General features: G+C 38.3%; 1 protein-coding gene and 1 pseudogene across 7 annotated transcripts in view; both read right to left on the bottom strand.

Moving 5' to 3' along the window:
* INTS2 (integrator complex subunit 2) overlaps positions 1-22,248 on the bottom strand; it is a 56,778-nt gene that overhangs the window by 11,761 nt on the left and 22,769 nt on the right. For all 7 annotated transcript variants that reach the window (XM_059878405.1, XM_005219962.5, XM_059878407.1 and 4 more), the window contains 3 exons: positions 10,584-10,688; positions 8,267-8,431; positions 6,932-7,133 (listed from right to left, as the gene is read on the bottom strand). In XM_059878405.1, coding sequence (XP_059734388.1) covers positions 6,932-7,133; positions 8,267-8,431; positions 10,584-10,688 — 472 coding nt within the window. The remainder of the gene's footprint in view (positions 1-6,931; positions 7,134-8,266; positions 8,432-10,583; positions 10,689-22,248) is intronic.
* Positions 10,695-22,247, bottom strand: LOC132343003 (glycine cleavage system H protein, mitochondrial-like; annotated as a pseudogene).

The raw sequence follows: 22,248 nt of genomic DNA, 5'->3' as shown, positions 1-22,248 counted from the left end.
CTAACTACACCATCAGAATTACTTAGAGATATGCAATATGGAGGGTATCTGATCTCTTACAGTGAAGGCCAGGAGTCCACCAGCCCTCGCACACAGAACTTGCCCACTCTTAAACATGAGTGGGTAGCCAATGATCATCAGACATCAAAGAAAGCTTCTAATTTGAAAAAGAGTAAAATATACAAACAGAAAGAGGGAATGCCAAAGAAACAGAAATGTTGGGATAAGAAGAAAAAAATTCTTAAATGTATCATTTCCTTAAAGGATGGAACATTTCATATATGAAACAAGAACAGAAAACAATTAGAGATTCTCAAATAAGAGTTCTTAGAAATTAAACTATAACAGGAATATTTTAAATTCAAAGGAAAGAGCAGAAGATAACATTCAGAAAACATCTAGAAAATGTATTCAAAAGATAAATTTTAAAATAGAGCAAAAAAGAGGAGAAAAATCAGAGTAGGTCAAAGAGGTTTAAAACCCAAACTGCAAAAAATTCCAGAAAACAGAGAGAGAGAAATTATTGGGAAAAAAGAAAAAAAAATATATATATATACATATATATGAAAATATCCTAGAAGTGAAAGTATTAGCATTAGTCCCCAGATATAAAAAAAAAAAGGCCAACCAAGTGCCCAAGACCATGAATTTTAAAAGCTGCTGTTGCTGTTTGGCTGCTAAGTCATGTCTGATTCTTTTGCAACCTGTGACGTAAAGCCCACCAGATTCCTCTGTCCATGGGATTTACCAGGCAAGAATACCTGCAGTGGGTTGTCATTTCCTTCTTCAACGGATCTTCCTGACCCAGGATTTAACCCATGTCTCCTGCATTGGCAGGTGGATTCTTTACCACTGAGCCACCAGGGGAAGCCCACAAATTAAAAAAGACCCACATCAAAAAGTATCATCATGAAACTGCAGAAACAGTGAAAAAGAACCTAAAACCTTTAAGAGAGAAAAAACAATGGTCACAAACAAAGGACTGGGAGGTGGTAAATGAAGTTACTCAATAGCAATCAGGAAAGCTCTAGTTACTTCAATAGAATAAAGCCTTCAAGTTGCAAAGAGGAAAAATAAGCTAAAATTCTACACCAAGGCTAAATATCAATCATATGTGAGAAGAAGAATAAACACCTTCTCACACATGAAAACCTCAAAGGAAAAAAAAAAAAGTTTCCCAAACAACCTTTCTCAGGAAGTCACTTGAGTATGAGTTCCACTCATAAGGAACTAAACCAAGAAAGAGAAAAACATGGAATTGAACCAAAGACAAAGCATTCCAGATGGCTACTGTGGATGTCTCAGATTGAAACATATGGATTGAAAGCTCTGAAAGGAAGGTTTCCAAGGAAAAATGTTACAGATATGTTATCTCATATGTTACAACTAACTGTTATGTAAATTTCTACTCAACAATATAGTCTGAAAGTGAATGAGTTATTAATACAGAAAAAAAAAAAAAAAAAAAAACCTAAACAGACAAGAGGCAAACAACTCAAGGTCTGTATGTGGGGTGCAGAGGAGGACAGTTGTATAAGAGAGAGATTATAATCACAGGCTGTCATATCCTTCAACTAAAGTACACTTATGTGCTCATAAGAAGGCATTCCTAAATTAACAATGCAAAAAAGTAGAGGAAAACAACAGAAGGGGAAAGACTAGAGGTCTCTTCAAGAAAACTGGAGATACCAAGGAAACATTTCATGTCAGGATGAACAAAAAAGGACAGAATTGGTAAGGACCTAACAGAAGCAGAAGAGATTAAGACAAGAAAACACAGAACTATACAAAAAAGGTCATAATGACCCAGATAACCATGATGGTTTGGTCATTCACCTATAGCCAGACATCCTGGAGTGTGAAATAAAGTGGGCTTTAGGAAGCACTACTTATGAAAAAAGCTAGTGGAAGTGATGCAATTCCAGCTGAGCTATTTCAGATCCTAAAAGATGATGCTCTTAAAGTGCTGCACTCAATATGCCAGCAAATTTGGAAAACTCAGCAGTGGCCACAGGACTAGAAAAGTTTAGTTTTCATTCCAAATTCAGAGAAGGGCAATGCCAAAGAATGTTCATACTATCACACAATTGCACTCATTCTGCATGCTACAAAGCTTATGCTCAATCCCCCAAGCTAGGCGTCAGCAGTACATGAACCAAGAACATCCAGATGTACAAGCTGGATACAGAAAAGGCAAATGAACCAAAGATCAAATTGCCAACATCCACTGGATCATAGAAAAAGCAAAAGAATTCCAGAAAAACATCTACTTCTGCTTCACTGACAAAGCTTTAGGATAGACTTTGACTGTGTGGATCACACAAACTGTGGGAAATTCTTCAAGAGATGGGAATACTGGATCACTTTATCTGTCTTCAGAGAAACTTGTATGTGGGTCAAAAGTAACAGTTAGAACCTTACATGGAACAACTGACTGGTTCAAAACTGGGGAAGGAGTCCATCAAGGCTGTATATTGTCACCCTGCTTATTTAACTTATATGCAGAGTACATCATGAGAAATGCTAAGTTGGATGACTCACAAGCTGGAATCAAGATGCTGGGAGAAATATCAACAACATCAGATATGTAGATAACATCACCCTTATGGCAGAAAGCAAAGAAGAATTAAAAAGCCTCTTGAAAGTGAAAGAAGAGTGAAAAAACTGGCTTAAAAACTCAATATTCAAAAAAATGAAGATCATGGCATCCGGTACCATCACTTCATGGCAAATAGAAAGGGAAAAGTGGAAGCAGTGACAGATTTTATATTCTTGGGCTCCAAAATCACTGCAGATGGTGACTGCAGCCATGAAATTAAAAGACTCTTGTTCCTTGGAAGAAAACCTATGATAAATCTAGACAGCAAATTAAAAGGCAAAGACATCACTTTGCTGACAAAGGTCTGTATGGTCAAAGCTATGGTTTTTCCAGTACTCATGCATGGATGTGAGAGTTAGACTATAGAAAACTGAGTGCCAAAGAATCGATGATTTGGAACTGTGGTGCTGGAAAAGATTCTTGAGAGTCCCTTGGATGGCAAGGAGATCCAACCAGACCATCCTAAAGGAGATCAGTCCTGAAAATTTATTGGAAGGACTGATGCTGAAGCTGAAGCTCCAATACTTGGCAAAGCTGGGAAGACCCTGACCTTTTCATCATAGGGGTCTGGAATGTAAAAGTAGAAAGTCAAGAGATACCTGGAATAACAGGCAAGTTCGGCCTTGGAGTACAAAATGAAGCAGGCAAAGGCCAACAGAGTTTTGCCAAGAGAACACACTGCTCATAGCAAATACCCTCTTTCAACAACACAAGAGACAATATCACCAGATGGTCAATACCGAAATCAGATTGATTATATTCTTTGCAGCTGAAAATGAAGAAGCTCTATATAGTCAGCAAAAACAAGACTGCGAACTGACTGTGGCTCAGATCATGAACTCCTTATTGCAAAATTCAGACTTAAACTGAAGAAAGCACAGAAAACCATTAGACCATTCAGGTATGACCTAAATCAAATCCCTTACAATTATTCAGAGGAAGTGACAAATATATTTAAGGGATTATATCTAATAGAGGGCCAGAAGAACCATGGATGGAGGTTCTTAACATTGTACAGGAGGTGGTAAGCAAAACTATCCCCAAGAGAAAGAAATGCAAAAAGGCACAATGGTTGTCTGAGGAGGCCTTACAAAGAGCTGAGAAAAGAAGAGAAGCGAAAGGCAAAGGAGAAAAAGAAACATATATCCATCTGAATGCAGAGTTCCAAAGAACAGGAAGGACAGATAAGAAAGTCTTCTTAAGTGATCAATGCAAACAAATAGAGAAAAACTATAGAATAGGAAAGACTAGAGATCTCTTCAAGAAATTAGAGATACCAAGGGAACATTTCATGCAAAGATGGGCACCTAAAGGACAGAAATGGTAGGGACCTAACAGAAGCAGAAGATATTAAGAAGAGATGGCAAGAATACACAGAAGAAATACACAAAAGAGATCTTCGTGACCCGATAACCACGATGGCATGATCACCCACCTAGAGCCAGACATCCTGGAGTGCCAAGTCAAGTGGGCCTTAGGAAGCATCACTACGAACAAAGCTAGTGGAGGTGATGGAATTCCAGCTGAACTATTTCAAATCCTAAAAGATGATGCTGCACTCAATATGTCAGCAAATTTGGAAAACTCAGCTGTGGCCATAAGACTGGAAAAGGTCAGTTTTCATTCCAATCTCAAAGAAAGGTAATGGCAAAGAATGTTCAAACTGCCACACAATTGCCCTCATCCCACACGCTAGTAAAGTAATGCTCAAAATTCTCCTCAACAGTACATGAACCAAGAACTTTCAGATGTTCAAGCTGGATTTAGAAAAGGCAGAGGAACCAGAGATCAAATTGCCAGAATCCACTGGATCACAGAAAAAGCAAGAGAATTCCAGAAAAACATCTACTTCTGCCTCATTGACTATGCTAAAGCCTTTGACTGTGTGGAACACAACAAACTGTGGGAAATTCTTCAAGAGATGGGAATACCAGACCACCTGACCTGCCTCTGAGAAATTTGCATGCAGGTCAAGAAGCAACAGTTAGAACTGGACATGGAACAACAGACTGGTTCGAAATTGGGAAAGGAGTATGTCAAGGCTGTATATTGTCACCCTGCTTATTTAACTTATATGCAGAGTACCTCATGCGAAATGCAGGGCTGGATGAAGCACAAGCGGGCATCAAGATTGGTGGGAGAAATATCAATAACCTCATATATGCAGATGACATCACCCTTATGGCAGAAAGCAAAGAGGAATTAAACAGCCTCTTGATGAAAGTGAAAGAAAAGAGCGAAAAAAACTGGCTTAAAACTCAACATTCAAAAAACTAAGATCATGGCATCTGGTCCCATCACTTCATGGCAAATAGATGAGGAAACAATGAAAATAGTGAGAGACTTTATTTCTTGGGCTCCAAAATCACTGCAGATGGTGACTGCAGCCATGAAATTAAAAGACGCTTGCTCCTTGGAAGAAAAGCTATGACCAACCTAGACAGCAAATTAAAAAGCAGAGACATTGCTTTGCTGACAAAGGTACGTATAGTCAAAGCTATGGTTTTTCCAGTAGTCAGGTATGGATGTGAGAGCTGGACCATAAAGAAAGTTGAGCACTGAAGAATTGATGTTTCTGAACTGTGGTGTTGGAGAAGACTCTTGAGAATCCCTTGGACAGCAAGGAGATCAAACCAGTTAATGCTAAAGAAAATCAGTCCTGAAAATTCATTGGAAGGACTGATGCTAAAGCTGAAACTCCAATACTTTGGCTACCTGATGCAAAGAACTGACTCATTGGAAAAGACCCTGATGCTGGAAAAGATTAAAGGCAGGAAGAGAAGGGGATGACAGAGGATGAGATGGTTGGATGGCATCACCAACTCGATTGGACATTAGTTCGAGTAAACTCCAGGTTTAGTGATGGACAGGGAGGCCTGGCATGCCGTGGTCCATGGGGTCGCAAAGAGTTGGACATGACTGAGCAACTAAACTGAACTGATGCTGGGAAAGACTTAATGCAAAAGGAGAAAAGGGCAGCAGAGCATGAGATGGTTAGATAGCATCACCAACTCAATGGACATTAATCTGAGCAAACTTCAGGAGATAGTGACGGACATGGAAGACTGGCGCGCTGCAGTCCATGGGATCTCAAAGTGTTGGACATGACTTAGCAACTGAACAACAACTCATGATAATATATACACTGAATATTTCTTTAACCAAAAATTCTGACATAACTATGTTGGGAGAAATGCAGGAAGGGAGGATATGTGTTGGGGGAAGAAGGACTCATAGGGAAGCTGGTAAGTGTGTGCAATCTTTATCTTATACAATAGGAAGTCAAAAGATAATTTCTAAATTGGAACATCAGATAATCATGGTAATTATAAGCATATGACTAAGATATCTGGTGGGATATAAATGTCAGAATTAAAAGATAAAAGAGCTGAGAACAGGTGTCTCTGAGGAGCAATAGCCTAAAGTGAGAAGGTAGGGACAGACCTTATATACTATTTAACTTATGTGCAGTTATTAATTTGGTATAAGTAAAAATCAAAATTAAAATGTATAGATATTCTCAGACCTACTGAATCAAAATCTCAGGTAAATCCAGCCCAATTTTTTTTTAGACCTGATCAACTGTTTCTGATGCAATCTATGGACCATCAGCAGAGAAGGCAATGGCACCCCACTCCAGTACTCTTGCCTGGAAAATCCCATGGACGGAAGAGCCTGGTAGGCTGCAGTCCATGGGGTCGCTAGGAGTCAGACACGACTGAGCGACTTCACTTTCACTTTTCACTTTCATGCCTTGGAGAAGGAAATGGCAACCCACTCCAGTGTTCTTGCCTGGAGAATCCCAGGGACAGGGAAGCCTGGTGGGCTGCCGTCTATGGGGTCGCACAGAGTCGGACACGACTGAAGCGACTTAGCAGCAGCAGCAGCAGCAGCATGGACCATCAGAGACCTATGTGACTAAAGACAAAATCATGAATCTAGCATTCCACTCTGATTTAATTAGCATGGCATACAACTTGGGGATCAGGAGTTTAGAAAGCTCTCTGGGAGATTTCAATGTACAGCAAACTCTGGAACCACTGCAGTGATGCAAGACACAACAGTAATCTACACCACAATTAGGCACAAATGACCACAACTCCCTTTCACAGAACTTTCTCAAGTTGGAAATACATGAAAGTTTTTGTGTTAAGATAAAATGTATTATTTTCCTTAACAGATATAACAGCCCTTTAATCAGTAGTCTTCAGAAAGGATTTATATTGTCAAAAAGGTTTTTTTAACAATTTTTTTCAACATTTCAGCTTAGGTTATTGTATACAATCACTGCTATACACTTATCTATTACATGTAACAGAGCATTGAAATTACCTCCGAGGCATCACAGTATTCAGAACCATCCAGAGTTTATTGACTGTTTGAAGAATTCGCCGTGGAACCCCTGAATTCAACAGCTGATTCATATTGGATGTTAATACTTCTGCATATGGTATAAGTTCACTGGCAGAAAGTAGAGTCAAGTGTTCTAGAATCTGCATCACTTGTGTGTGACTTACTGGGACAGCTGAAAATGCTAAAAGGAAAACTGCCGTCACAATCTAATTACCACACAGCTTACCAAATGGAAAGCAAATATTGTTCTATCACACTATAGGCCAAACAAATCAAGAAAGCAATATTGCTTTAAAGAAAGTAAAACATTCAGTCCTAGCCATAGTTGTGGGCACACTTAAAATTAGGCCCTTAAGAAAAATTCATGTTAAAGTGCAGTTATTTCATAAAGAACAACAACAACAAAAAATCTCATCCGAAAAATCACAGTAGTGACAGTGACAGAAAGACAATGATTTGCACTGATTATTGGCTGACCACGAAACATACCCAAGTATTGCTTTTGGTATTAACATTCATTTGAAAAATTCAAATTTCTTGACACCTTCCTTCAGGTAGCCCTTTATGGGCTGTAAGCAGCTGTTAATAAAAAAATATCTAGAACTGCGATCCTTCAATAGAATAGTTACTAAGCACTTTTGGCTACTGAGCATTTGAAACGTGGCTAGTATAAACTGAGATGTGCTGTAAGTTTAAACACACAGACTTAGTACGGAAAACCAGTAAAATATCGAACAGTTTTTATATTGATTACATGATGAAATGATAATACATTAGATATACTGGGTTATGTAAAATAATTATTTAAATTAATTTTGCCTGTTTTTTTTTAACTCTTTGAATGTGGCAAATTATATAGAAAGTTTAAAATTATGTGTAGTTCACATCCTATTTCTATTTGACAGTGCTAACCTAGAACATTATCCATTAACAGCAAATACATTGTTTTCTATTCTGTGGCACTTATTTTTTTATATATACTTATTCATTTTTAATTGATTGATGATTGTTTTGCAGTACTGGTTTTCTGTCATACATCCACATCATGGCACTTATTTCTGACTGGTTTTAAGAACTTCCTAAACCATATGACCTGTTTATTGATGTAATGTAGACCCTATGAGGAGACAGATGCAAGCATGTCAGAAAAAAAAAAGGGGGTTAAAAATCCTTACACTCAAAGAGAATTACTTTATATAGTCACCAAAACACTGCTCTATCTCCTGGAAAATTCTGCATGATTCTAAGATTTCAATGGGGCTAACACCTCTTTGTACTACCAAAGGGGTAAAAGGAGTGATCAGTTTACTGTACCTTCTTGAAGCTGTTTAGGAGAGTGGTTTTTGGCATTATTAGTCAGAAGCATTCTCCTTAACAGGGCGTCCGTCCCTGTGATTTCCTCTTCACAGATCCAATCATCCACGATGCATAAATGTGGGTAATTGGTTGCAAGGAGACGAAGTAAAGCAGAATGCAACCCTTGAAAATGTACAAGATGTCAATCGGATTCTTCATTCTTAAACATCAAACTGTCTTTCCTCTTTTGCCTTTCCCGTTCATTTTCTACCAGCCAGAGGAATCTGCACTTCTTATGCATGCACACTACAGTCTGAGAACTTCTATTCAGTACTTCAGTCAGGGACTTTGCTTAAATCAAGATCCCCATTTGAACGGATACACAGGAAGCTGGAAACCACTACTTTTATCGAAAGTTCTCAAGCTCTCTTCCAACCTATTCCAGCATAAAAGTAGCAGTAGCTCAAGAGTTGAGTAGGGAGGAAAAAAAGAGAAGGGAAAAAAAGGTTCATTTGGGAAAGATCACATATGGTTTGAAAAAGGCCTCACTCAGAAATTCTGATAGACTTCTACAAGAGAACACATCCTCTCCTCCAACCCAGTTGAGAATCATTGCTATACATGGGTAAAATTAAAGTTGCCCAACTTGAGTGCCTAAATGTACACTTTATGTACATTTTCTCATTTCACCCTAACATTCCTACAAGGTAAGCAGCATTGTCTCTGTTCTACTGTAAGGAAATAGGCTGAAAGATATTTATATTAATAATGTTCCTAAAGTCACACAGCTGTGTAAGCCAACCCAAGCAGTACTGATGATACCCACAAGAGGGTGCAATTGTTTTCTTTTAAGAAGGGTTAGGAAGCTCAGAAGCATTGGGACCTTTCTAAACTTGCTTACAGCACAGCTTGACTACTCATTATTATTATTATTGTATAACATCAGCAATGAAAAACAAATGATGATAATGCCTATTTAGACAGATGAAGTACTATGTTATTTACCTAATAAATGTTGTTACTATACAATTATCATCATCTCCCAGTTGCGAGAGCCAGCAATAAGAGTATCAGCAGTAATAAAAGTACTTTAGATTTGATCATCCACTTAGTATGCAACTTAGATCAAGTCAAACCACTGCTTAGTCCCCAAAGGGATAAGTATCTACTGCCTTTCCCATAGAAACTGCTTAAAATAAATGTTTCTGTGAAAAAGACACTGTAACAATCACAAGTGGTATTATTTTAAAGTTTAAATGCACAAATATATGTATAGTCAGGACAATCACAAAAACGACTGCCTGTAATAGTACAAATTAGTCTACATTACATAATCCCTTTATTAGTTGCAACATTAGTTACCAAATGCTGCAAAATATAACATCACTTCTCTGAAAAGAGATTATGCAAAGATATAAATAAATGCAGACATCTGGCTAAAGAAGACCAAAGAAAGTTCATGTTCACCCTTGAAATCAACCATAATAAAGACAGAAAAAGAAAATCTGAGCTTCAAAGAAACAAATCAAAGAGAAAAAAAATCCATACATTCAAACATTATAAAAAGCTGTTAACTTAAGAAAAAAAATTGAATTTCAAAAAATATTACTATATTTCTACTTGACAGTTTTACAGTAAAAGTATTATAGTAATTTCATGCTTTGGCATGTTATGTAGCAATTAAAAACAATAATGTAGATCTACATGTAGCAACATGATAAGATCTCCAAGACTCCAACAGAAGAAAGCAAGTCAAGAAGAAATACAGTATGATAGCATTTAGAGCTCAAAAAAAGATTTTTGTACTTGTGTGTGTTTCTATTAGCTTCAACCACATGAAACTGCATTTTCAGAGGTCAAAAATAGTTGAATAGTTGTAATCTCATATGGTTCAACCTGTAGCAAAGCATATGTGAAACCACATACCAAAAGGAAATAGCTGGGGCCTCGGGGGTGGGAAATAGTTTTCAGGGAGTAAGACAGCAAGGAAAGTAAAGAGAAATTCACTCTTAAATTGAATGTTTAGCTTTGAGCACCTATTACACTTTGTAATCTTACATATAGTAGGTATTTTTTACCTATTGTATAACATATGGAACTCTGCTCAATGTTATGTGCCAGCCTGGATAAGAGGGGCATTCAGGGGAGAATGGACACATGTGTATGTATGGCTGAGTCCCTTCACTGTTCAAATGAGAATATCACATTGTTAATTGGCTATACCCCAATACAAAATGTTTTGGTGCTAAAAAAATAAAATAAAAATTAAATTTTAAAAAAAGTAGGTATTTTTTACCAATAAACATTACCAGTAAAAAGCAAAGAAAACAAATACCTCCCAACTCCTGCTGAAGTCCTTGAGCCTGTCGAATAAGGAATTTGATAGGAATCTGATCCATTAAAGAAGATGAATATGATTTGGGTTTTCTTTGCATGGCAGCTGTCAGTCAAAAATAAGAAATGTAAGATACAACGTTAGAAACAACATAAATCTTAACCTTCAACACAAATGGGAACAAATACACTGTTGAATTACTCTTAGTTCACTTAATCTGTAAATATAGCTCATAAAAGATGAAGAGTCACACCAAAGCAGTGAATACATATGACGAGCAAGAACATACTTCAGGGCAAGGTCTGGAAAATGCCCTGAAACTGAAACCAGTGGGAAGGAAAATCATGAGTGAGAGAAGCCACCTGCAGAAGTGTCCTACTCTTGAAAAAATAGAAGAGAAACTCCCCAAACCTAATTAGGAAGACAAATGCAGTCATGACCACATGGCTTAAAGCTTGATGATGCCAACAGCCTTAATCATATTATCTATTAGTGGTGACTGACTCTGTATGAATGACTTTCTTCTCTTACAACTTCTACCTTCAACTAAGTCCATCTTTTTTCTTTTTTTAAGCAAATCCACCTTAATTTCTATTCTTTTTCTGCTATCCTAATTCAATACCTACTCATCATTTATTTAAATAACTACTGTGGTTCAATTTTCAATTTTCCAGACTCCAATTCCTCTTCTTTTTGAACCATCCTTCACATTGGTGCCATAGTCTTCTTATTTAAATTCAGATTTGGCCAGATAATGTGTCTCTGGATCCAAGCTCAAATATCTGGATCCATGGATTTCCAGACCCCCAGGGTAAAGGTCCTTGCCAGTCAACACTTTCTGTCTCATCTCCACCATATGCTATATGCCTGACACCCTTATCTTATTCCAAGCTGCTTTGCATGTACAACAGAGCTTATGAGCATCTCAACCAGGCTGTCCATAGTTTGAAAAACTATATCCAGTATACTTATTCTTTTCCAAATACAAACCACATAATGTAAAGCTCAACAAATTTTTATTGATTGAAGTTAAGAAGTATATGAGTGCAAGCGTTACAATAAAGGTTGAGGATCATTGTCTAAATATACAATACACCTCTTGATTAGACATGATACCCCTTGCAAGTCAGTGAATTAGCATTCCAGTTTTCTACACCAATCTTTTATGAACTGGGTAAGAATGTACCTCAAAACACAATTTAAAAAAACACAGCTTCCAGTACAATCAAATTCTGGTTCCAACACCATCCAAACTGGAAAGGAAGAAGTATTTGCAGATATGGCATTATACAGAAAATCTTAAAGATTCTATCAAAAAACTGTTAGAACTAAAAAAAAAAAGTGGTAAAAATGACAAATATTTCAGCCCATAAATGTGTAAATGACTCTCATGCAAATGCTGAGGTGAAAGAATACTTGGGGCTTCCATAGTAAGATGAGGGGCCAACATTCAAGGAACACCTTACGGGGTATGCCTTTGTGCCATACACTGTAAAGCTCAACAAATTTTTGAAGGAAAAGAAAGCGAAGGCGCTCAGTCGTGTCCAACTCTGTGTGACCCCATGGACCATAGCCTACCAGGCTCCTCCGTCCATGGGATCTTCCAGGCAAGAGTACCAGAGTGGGTTGCCATTTCCTTCTCCAAATAATTTCCTAAAGAACGAAGTAGAGTTGGCTGGTAAAAGAGTGGCTGAGGAAGCTTTTCTGGACATCAAAGTTCCGTCAAGGTAACAAGAATTAAGAAAAGAAAAGAAAAAAGGAAAAAATACTGTGAAAACTAATAAATTCAGTAGGGTTGCAAGATATAAAATTAAATACACAAAAATCTCTTGCATTTCTATAGACCAGTAACAATCAGAAACAAAAGTTACATTACCCTTAGCTTCTGTAACATTTTAATCCTGAAAACATTCCTATGGAAACCTAATTCATTTATGAAATTAGTGTAAACTAAAGCCAGGAAAAAAAGAAGAGAAAAAAGGCCTATTTCACTTGCTCAAACACAGATGGGAAAAAATCATATTAAAAAAAAAAAGAAAAATCAAATCTAGCTCCATGCTAAAAGAATAATATACCCAGAGCAAGTAGGGCCCACTCCAGAAATACAGATATCAATCATACAACAAATTCTATAAATAGACCAAATTATCTCAGTAACTGCTGAAAAAGTATTCCCTTGATAAAGTTTTTTAAAATGGTACTCTAAGAAATTCAGAGCCTGACTAACCCAAAGTAAACGTCTATACCTTCCTGGTGGCTCAGATGGTAAAGCGTGTGCCTGCAATGCAGGAGACCTGGGTTCGATCCCTGGGTCGGGAAGGTCCCCTGGAGAAGGATATGGCAACCCACTCCAGTATTCTTGCCTGGAAAATTTCATGGACAGAGGAGCCTGGTAGGCTACAGCCCATGGGGTCCCAAAGAGTTGGACACAACTGAGCAACTTCACTTTAAGAAAAAATTATACAAAGTATATACAAAGTTTAATTGACATAGAAAAATAATTTGAATAAATTCACACATTTAAAAAATGTATTAAGTGATTACTCTGTATCAAGTAATATTCTAAATGAGTAAGTAAGTGAAAGTCACTCAGTCCTGTCCAACTCACTGACATAGTAGCAAAAAAAGATAAAAATTGGCCTTCATGAATCTTACATTTTAATAATTTAAAGGAAAAATTATTTCAAGGAATTCCCTGGCAGTCCAGTGGTTAGGACTCAGGGCTTTTACTGCTGGGAAGATGGGTTTGATTCCAGGTTAGGAAACTATGATCTTGCAAGCTGCACAGCTGACCCAAAATAAGTCTTCAAAAAAATTATTTCATATTCCTAGCTAGAAAGACTTTTATTGTAAAGATGTATTCTTTCTAAATTAATTCTGCTGCTAAGTTGCTTCAGTCGTGTCTGACTCTGTGCGACCCCATGGACGGCAGCCCACCAGGCTCCGCCATCCCTGGGATTCTCCAGGCAAGAACACTGGAGTGGGTTTCCATTTCCTTCTCCAATGCATGAAAGTGAAAAGTGAAAGTGAAGTTGCTCAGTCGTGTCCAACTTAGCGACCCCATGGACTGCAGCCTACCAGGCTCCTCCGTCCATGGAGTTTTCCAGGCAAGAGTATTGGAGTGGGGTGCCATTGCCTTCTCCGAAATTAATTCTAGCGTAACATAATTCTAACCAAAATCCAAATATAATTTTCTTCTATGGAATTTTACAAAATCTTAGAGTTCATGTGCAAGATTATATACGTGAAAATGGACAGAAATATTGAACAAGAACAATAATTGTGAAAGGGACTGGAAATGCCTAACCAAAAAAAAAAAAAAAAAACAGACATAGGTTTGTAATAAAACTTCAATATACATCAGAGCAACTTTCCAAATTAATAGGAAAATGACAGGTTATTCGCTTTGTGATGTTGACAAATAACCAATTATTTAAAAACAACAACAACAAGTAGGGGCTTCCTTGGTGGCTCAATGGTAAAGAATCTACCTGCCAATGCAGGAGACAAGGGTTTGATCCCCAATCCAGGAAGATCACAATGCCACGGAGCAACTAAGCCTGTGCACAACTACTGAACCCAAGTCCCCTGGAGCCCCATGCTCCGCAATAAGAGAAGCCAAAACAATGAGAAACCCTCACACTGCAACTACAGAGTAGCTCCTGCTCGTCACAAGAGAAAAAGCCCACGCAGCAATGAAGACTCAGCACAACCAAACATAAACAAATAAATGCATAAAATGAAAAAAAAATTTTAAACTGAATCTGTATCCACGTATGTATGCTCAGTCATGTCCAACTCTTTGCGACCCCACGGATTGTAGCCTGCCAGGCGTGTCTGTCCATGGCATTCTCCAGGCAAGAGTACTAGAGAGAGTTGCTGTGCCCTCCCCCCAGGGGATCTTTCCCACCCAAAGACTGAAACCTGTATGGGTAGGCAGATTCTTTACCACTGGGCCACCTGGGAAGCCAGTCTGTATCCCATACTTGATAACTTCATGAATCTTACATTTTAATAATTTTAAAAGAAAAAAATATTTCAGGGAATTCCCTGGTGGTCCAGTAGTTAGGACTCAGGGCTTTTACTGCTGGGAGGTGGACATACATAAATTAATTAAAGGCATATGTAAATTTTAAAAATGAAATAATATCCTAAAAGAAAATGTAAGTGATTAGTCATATAATGTTAGTATCTTACTTTCAAAGTGTCTCCTCTCCTCAGAATTCTATAATCAAAATATACCATAAACAAATGATAACACCCAACTGCTATCATTGTGAATGCAAAAAAATTGGTACTCACATCCTATACAAATGTCTTATACATATGTCTTCTACAAAATGTCTGTAATGGTAAAAACTATCTGGAAAACAGTATGACAATTCATTTTTTAAACACTGGAATTCAAAAATCTTTGATTTAGTAGTTCTGTCCTAAAGAAATAAATAATTATATCTGTATACAGAGTTAGCTCTAAGGATATTCATTCCGCCAGTCTCTATAATGGCAAAATGTAGAAACAATCTCCAATAATAAGGTATTTTTAAGTAATGGTACACATTTATGAAGAAATATTATACAGCTATTAAAAATCATGTTTCAAAAAATGTACTGTAATAGGCCAAATGCTTAAAGTGTAGTCTTAAGTAAAAGGGTAGATTAAAAACTTATGATTCCAAACTTTATGAAGGTTATCACACATACAAAGACTGAAGGGTTTTTTTCCCTAGCAAAATTCTATGGTGATTATCTCTGGCCAGTAGAATTATGGGTGGTTTATACTCTGGTCTTTGTACTTTTCTCACTTCCTCAATTTTCTTCAGTAAAACACTCTTTTAATAAATATTTTATTTTAAAAAACAGTTCTTTTGCATTAAGTAAGATAAGTAAAGTGAAGTCGCTCAGTCGTGTCCAACTCTTTGGGACCCCATGGACTGTAGTCTGTCCATGGGATTTTCCAGGCAAGAGTGCTGGAGTGGATTGCCATTTCCTTCTCCAGGGCATCTTCCCTACCCAGGAATAGAACCTGGGTCTCCCGCATTGCAGGCAGACGCTTTACCGTCTGAGCCACCAGGGAAGCTGGTAAGATAGGTAAGCAATTAGCTAAATAATGAAATAAGTTTAAAATTCTTATACTTTTACTCCACAGGATGATCATATTACTGTTAGAACCTTTTTTGGTCAAACTCGATTTTACAGTACTGAAACTTCAAGCTGCCAAGAAATAACATCTGTCAGTGCTTAAAAGTTTCTAATTTTGAAAGAGGCAGGTGGAGTTAACTTTCTTCTGGGAAGACAATAATTAACTATCAAGTGCAAAGAAAAACTTCAAGTGCAGGAATTTAGAGCCACTGAACATTACAGTCTCCAAGTATCACAAGATAGGTCTTGTTTGCTGATGACAAAGAAGGAGATTTCATATGAAACAGGACAGAAGCAGACAAAGCAGCCAGAGCTTGTTTTTAAATTAAGATAAGGGGCTTCCCTGGTGGCTGAGTGGTAAAGGATCCACCTGACAATGCAGGAGGCATGGATTCAATCCCTGATCCAGGAAGATCCCACATGCCACGGAGCAACTAAGCCCATGCACCACAACCTATCGAGCCTGTGCTCTAGAGCCCGGGAGCCACAACTGAGCCCACATGCCTGAGAGACTGTGCCCCGCCACACGAGAAGCCACCACAATGAGAAGCCCATGCACCCCAACAAGGAGCAGTCCCTGCTTGCCAAGCTAGAGACAGTGGGTGTGCAGCAGTGAAGACCCAGCACAGCCAAAAATAAAACAAATATACTTTAACTAGGCTTCCCTCATAGCTCAGTTGGTAAAGAATCCGCCTGCAATGCAGGAGACCCCAGTTCGATTCCTGGGTTGGGAAGATCCCCTGGAGAAGGGCTAAGCTACCCACTCCAGTATTCTCGGACTTCCCTTGTGGCTCAGCTCGTAAAGAATCTGCCTGCAGAGCGGGAAACCTGGGTTTGATCCCTGGGTTGGGAAGATCCCCTGGAGAAGGGAAAGACTACCCACTCCAGTATTCTGGCCTGGAGAATTCCATGGACTGCAACAAAGAGCAGTCCCTGCTTGCCACAGCTAGAGAAAGCTGGTGCACAGCAATGAAGACCCAGCACAGCCAAAAACAAAATAAATAAGTATTTTTAAAAAACAAAATAAATGATGTTAAGGGACAGAGTTAAACAAGTAAGCTACCTAAGTGTGAGACTGTATTTAGCATCCCATTGGCTGCTTTAGGAGCAGATAAACAGGTGAAGCTGATAAAACATGTTCAGTATTCATTAGTACTGTTTTTACCTTGAAAATATGTAAATATAACTTCTATATTTAAAATGTTCAATAAATATTTAAAATAAATAACCAACAAGGACCTATGTATAGCACAGGGGACTCAGCTCAATGTTCTGTAATGCTTGTAAGGGTATAACTGAATCACGTGGCTGTACACCTGAAACTAGCATCTCATTTTTAATCAACTATGAAAAGAAAGTGAAAGTGTTAGTCTCTCAGTCACATTCAAGTCTTTGTGACCCCATGGACTGTAGCCCATCGGGCTAATCAGTCCATGGAATTCTCCAGGCAATACTGGAGTGGGTAGCCATTCCCTTCTCCAGGGGAGCCTCTCAACCCAGGGATCAAACCCGTGTCTCCTGCATTGCAGGCGGATTCTTTACCATCTGAACCACCAGGGAAGCCCTTTAGTTTAATCAACTATACTCCAATATAAAATCAAAAAATTTTTAAAGTACATAAAAATAAACTTTTACCTAATAATAAAATTTTCAGATATAATAAACAGGAAACCTTTTTTAAGTATAAAAACTGAAAATACAATGGCAATGCTCATATTTTAATGGGGTATTAATAAAGGGATAGTACAAGGGATTTATTATGCTATTTCTTACACATGTTCTTTTAGATCAATACAGTATTTAACTGCAATGCAGAAGACCCAGGTTTGATCCCTGGGTCGGGAAGATCCCCAGGAGAAGGGAACAACTACCCACTCCAGTATCCTTGCCTGGAGAATCCCATGGATAGAGGAGCCTGGCGGGCTACAGTCCACGGGGTTGCAAAGAGTCGGACATGACTGAGTGACTAAACACACTATATATGCACTTGTATTACAAATATTTTTAAACAAATCATACGTGAAAAAATATGTATGTATAAAACATTTTTTTTAATGACTATGATATTCTAATACTTGGCTCTATCTCAGATGTTGGAATCCTGTATTTGAGCTTCAACAGCTACTTGGTGCCTGCTAATAATGTTTATTATAAAGCCCAAAACCACAGACCAGTTAGCAAGGTACTGAAACAACACAACTTCAAAGGTAGGAATAAATTTGAGGCGGAATACTCATCATTTTTGGCTGTGGAAGAGAAAACTTCTCTCATGTTATGACATATTCTGCAGTTAACTTATTCCTTTGGACTAAGAAACCAGGCTAGAAAAAGAAAACATTTCTTAAACTATGGGAAAAAAATGCTCCAAGCAAAGCTCAATCCCTCCGTCTGTCTTCCACACCCAGTCCCCTCTCACCTATCAAGGACATCCCTCTAGAGATTCTCTCGTAAAGCTTCCCTCTCCACTAGATTACTTCCAACAGCATACAATATTCTCTTAACTCTTTCACCTTAAAAAAAAAGTCCTCTCTTGACCTTATTTTCCTCTCCAATTACCACATTCATTTCCCTCCTTCTCTTTACAACTTTTCAAAAGAACTGTCTGTACTCACTGTGTTTAGTATTATCTCCTCTAATTTGCCTTTTTTTTCATGATTAAGAAGTTGAATATTTTATTATTGTTTATTCTCCTGCAAGGCTGTTGCTTCACTGTATAAAAATTGCACCAGCAAACACAGTATATTGCAAAATTAAGATAGTAATATTCTTCATTGGACACTATACAACTAACAAACTTCTCCACTGGCAGTTATTTCTAGTGGGAAGATAATCTTGACCCAAATCCAAGGACAGCTGTAAGCAAGTTACAATGTCATATAAGGTTTAAGATAACCATGTTATCCTTGACTTACATAATTTTCGTAATTAGTTTTACCAGAGATAATTTCAGGAATTCTGAATATTATAACTGGAGCCTAGCCTAAAAATCACAGGAAGCTGTGGAAAAAGATGCACAGTGTTTATCTGAAATCATTCGAAAGTTAAAGGGTATTTTCTTCAGGAAACATTGTTATAAGTAGTTTCTTTTGCTAAAAGTTGCTTTTTAAATATCTATCTACCAGGAATTTAAGACAACTATGCTAGATTAAGTTGTTTCAAAGTAGTTTATTTAGGGGTTCCATTTTCATTCAATAGATTTTATGTATTTCTCATATGCTTCTTTCCTCATTAGTTCATCTCGTTCTGAAGGGTTACTGAATGTCATCTTGATCAGCCAACCATCTTCCTAACAAGACTTGTTGACAAGTCCTGGATTTTCTGCTAGAGCCTTATTAATTTCAGTTACTTCTCCTGATAGAGGAAAAGAGAGTTCACTAGCAGCTTTCACACTTTCCAAAGCACCAAACTCCTCTTGTTGGTTCAACTTTGTCCCAACTTTAGGCAGACTACAGTAAACAACATCTCCCAAAGCTTCCTGTGCAAAATTGCTGATTCCCACTGTTCCAACACCATTTTCTGTTGTTACCCATTCGTGTTTTTCTGTGAATTTCCGCACCGACAGCAGAGCAGGGCCGGTGTGCAGCGCCCGGACAGCACCCGCTCTTAGTCCCCAGGGCCACGGCGAGCAGGGCATGCTGGGTGCGAAGATGGCGCGCAGGCTGCCGACTGCGGCCCGCATGCTCCGCACCGCGCACAGCGCCATGTTCGCACGGGTGCAGAGGGTCTCCGCGGGGCACCTAGAGCACCCTGGCTCGCGGGGGCGGGGCGGGACGGGGCGGTCCCCTCTAATTTGCTTTTGAATTTACTAAAATCAGGCTTTAATTCTGAGGGGGGGGTGGGGTTGGGGGGGAAGGACCTGTAAGGTCCTGTAAAGGTCAAAGGACCTCTAGCAAGCTAAACCTGATCATCAGCTGAGCCTAAGTCCTAACCTTACTTGATCCATCACCATCATTTGACACAAGTGATCTTGCTCTCTTCTTTGAAACATTCTTCTCTTAGCACGCAGAACATCACAGCCCTCGAGTCTCCTTCCACACCTTCTCCCTTGGTAATCCTACTTAATATCATGATTATAAATATCATACATATGCTGAAGAATCTCAATGCTTCAGTCCAGGTTTATCTCATCTAAATTCCAGGCCAGCATTTACAACTATTTTCAAAACATCCCCACTTCATCAGACATCTCAAACTTAGTGTGTCCCAAACCAGCTCCTGACTGCCCACAAACCTGCCATTTATTTCAGTAGATAGCCATTGTCTAGCTCAGGCCAAAAGCCTCCATCCACATCAACCTTGGCTCCTGTCTCTGAAATCTAATGAATTCATCAGCAAAACCTCTCAGCTCTTCAAAATATACATACACTGCTACCAGTCCAAGCCACCATCTTTTGCCTATAATCTTAGAAAAACCTAATCATTTTGTTGTTCAGTGGCTAAGCCGTGTCCAACTCTTGCAATGCCATGGACTATAGCCCGCCAGGCTCCTCTGTCCATGGGATTTCTCAAGCAAGAATACTGGAGTGGGTTGCCATTTCCTTCTCCAGGGAATCTTTCTGACCCAGGGATCAAACCTACCTCTCCTGCATTGCAGGTAGTCTCCTACATTTCAGGCAGATTCTTTACTGCAGAGCCACCAGGGAAGACCAAGAAAAACCTAATTTTTCTACAATCTCCCAGTTCCTTTTCGAAGACTCAATCCAGGCTAAAGTGTACACCAAACCTGAAATTCTTAACTTTCCAATTAAGATCCATCAGACTATTGCATAAGGAACAGCAGCTTTACCTGAACACAGGGTTGAACTGAGCATGTCATTATCTTTAAAGATTCTTCCAGTCTTAAAAATTCTGAGTGATTTGTTAATTCTGCCTGGTGTATACATGAAAGTGGACTATACTAGTCTCTGTTTACTTTCCGATATTATTTTTTTTGCTAGACATTAATTTAAATAAAAACTAAGAGTGTATCTTGGTCCCCTACTACAGTATTCATGGTCTGAGTTCTCCCCAGAATACCTCCTTGTAACTCAATCCTCTAGTATCTATTAAATCACAAGTGTCATATCCCTTAACACATAAAAGTGGGAGACTATTACTTAATGCTTATTATTAGCCCATCTTGTCCCTCAAATGACAGACTATAATTATAGTTGTGGGATATCATCTGTATATCCCTAACAACTGTAGTCAGGAAAAGAAAGCTGCTGAGAAATTCACAGTATATTTAAAACACAATACTCCATACAAATGAAAGAAATTCCTCTGCCACACATTGAAAAGCAACTTTAATTTATAGCTTTCGAAAAGTAAAATCACTCAGCCATGACAAAATACAATCCCTTAAAAGAATTCTCCCTGCTTTATAATACTCAATGCCTGCGACATTTTTTTAATTTAATTTTTCTTGGAGTATAGTCGCCTTGCAATGTCGTGTTAGTTTCTACTGTTCAAAGTGAATCAACTATTCGTATACGTGTATCTCCTCTTTTCTGGATTTCTTGCCCGTTTAGGTCACCACAGAGCACCGAGTAGAGTTCCCTGTGCTGTACAGCAAGTTCTCACTGGTCATCTGTTTTATACAAGTATCAGTAGTGTGAATATGTCAATCCCAATCTCCCAGTTCTTCCCAACACCCTCCTTTACCCCCTTGGTGTCCATATGTTTGTTCTCGATGTCTATGTCTCTGTTCCTGTTTTGCAAATAAGATCATCTATACCACGCCTATTACTTTTTAATGACACTTTTTGCTTTGAATATGGAATTACCTACATTTGCTGTTGTTGCTGTTCAGTCACTAAATCATGTCTGACTCTTCGCAACTCCATGGACTGCAGAACACCAGGCTCCTCTGTTCTCTACTACCTCCTGGAGTTTGCTCAAATTCATGTCCATTGGGACGGTGATGCTATCTAACCATCTCATCCTCTACAGCCCCCTTCTCTGTCTGCCTTCAGTCTTACATTCAGCAAGCCAAAATACAGGTGAGTTTTCTTTTTCACACAGAGGAAAACATACTACTTTATACTAATATTATCTATACTAAATGTGACCTTCTGATATTATACAAAGTACCTAAGTTCAATGATAACGTTAATGGCAAAGGAAACCCTTCTGTTGGTTTTTTTTCCTACTGCTTTGATTAGACTGTTACTCTTCATATTAATGGAAGGAAAAATAGGAAAAAGGTTGAAATCAAGCAAAAAACCTTCTATTTCAGTACCAACAGGTTTATGTCTTAATTTACCTTTCGTCAATAAGGTCACTAAAATTGTTAAAATACAGACAATTCAGTTAATCATTAATTCAGCCTGCTAAAAGGAGCACCGAGCCGTCAGGAGTGATTATATGCCCACACATACATGAACTTATGTACCAGAGTATGAAAAGCTAACATTGCAAAGACTGCAGAAAGATGCTGGAGCTTGTTGGAATATCTGACCTTATCTTCTCCAATAGCAGCCTGGAAAGTAACAAAACATAAGCAAATAAGATGAACTATCACCAGAAACACTAGCCTCTACAC

This window comes from Bos taurus, chromosome 19 (assembly GCF_002263795.3).
Source record: "Bos taurus isolate L1 Dominette 01449 registration number 42190680 breed Hereford chromosome 19, ARS-UCD2.0, whole genome shotgun sequence".
Classification (NCBI taxonomy): Eukaryota; Metazoa; Chordata; class Mammalia; order Artiodactyla; family Bovidae; genus Bos; species Bos taurus.
This window is presented reverse-complemented; position numbering and strand designations above follow the sequence as displayed.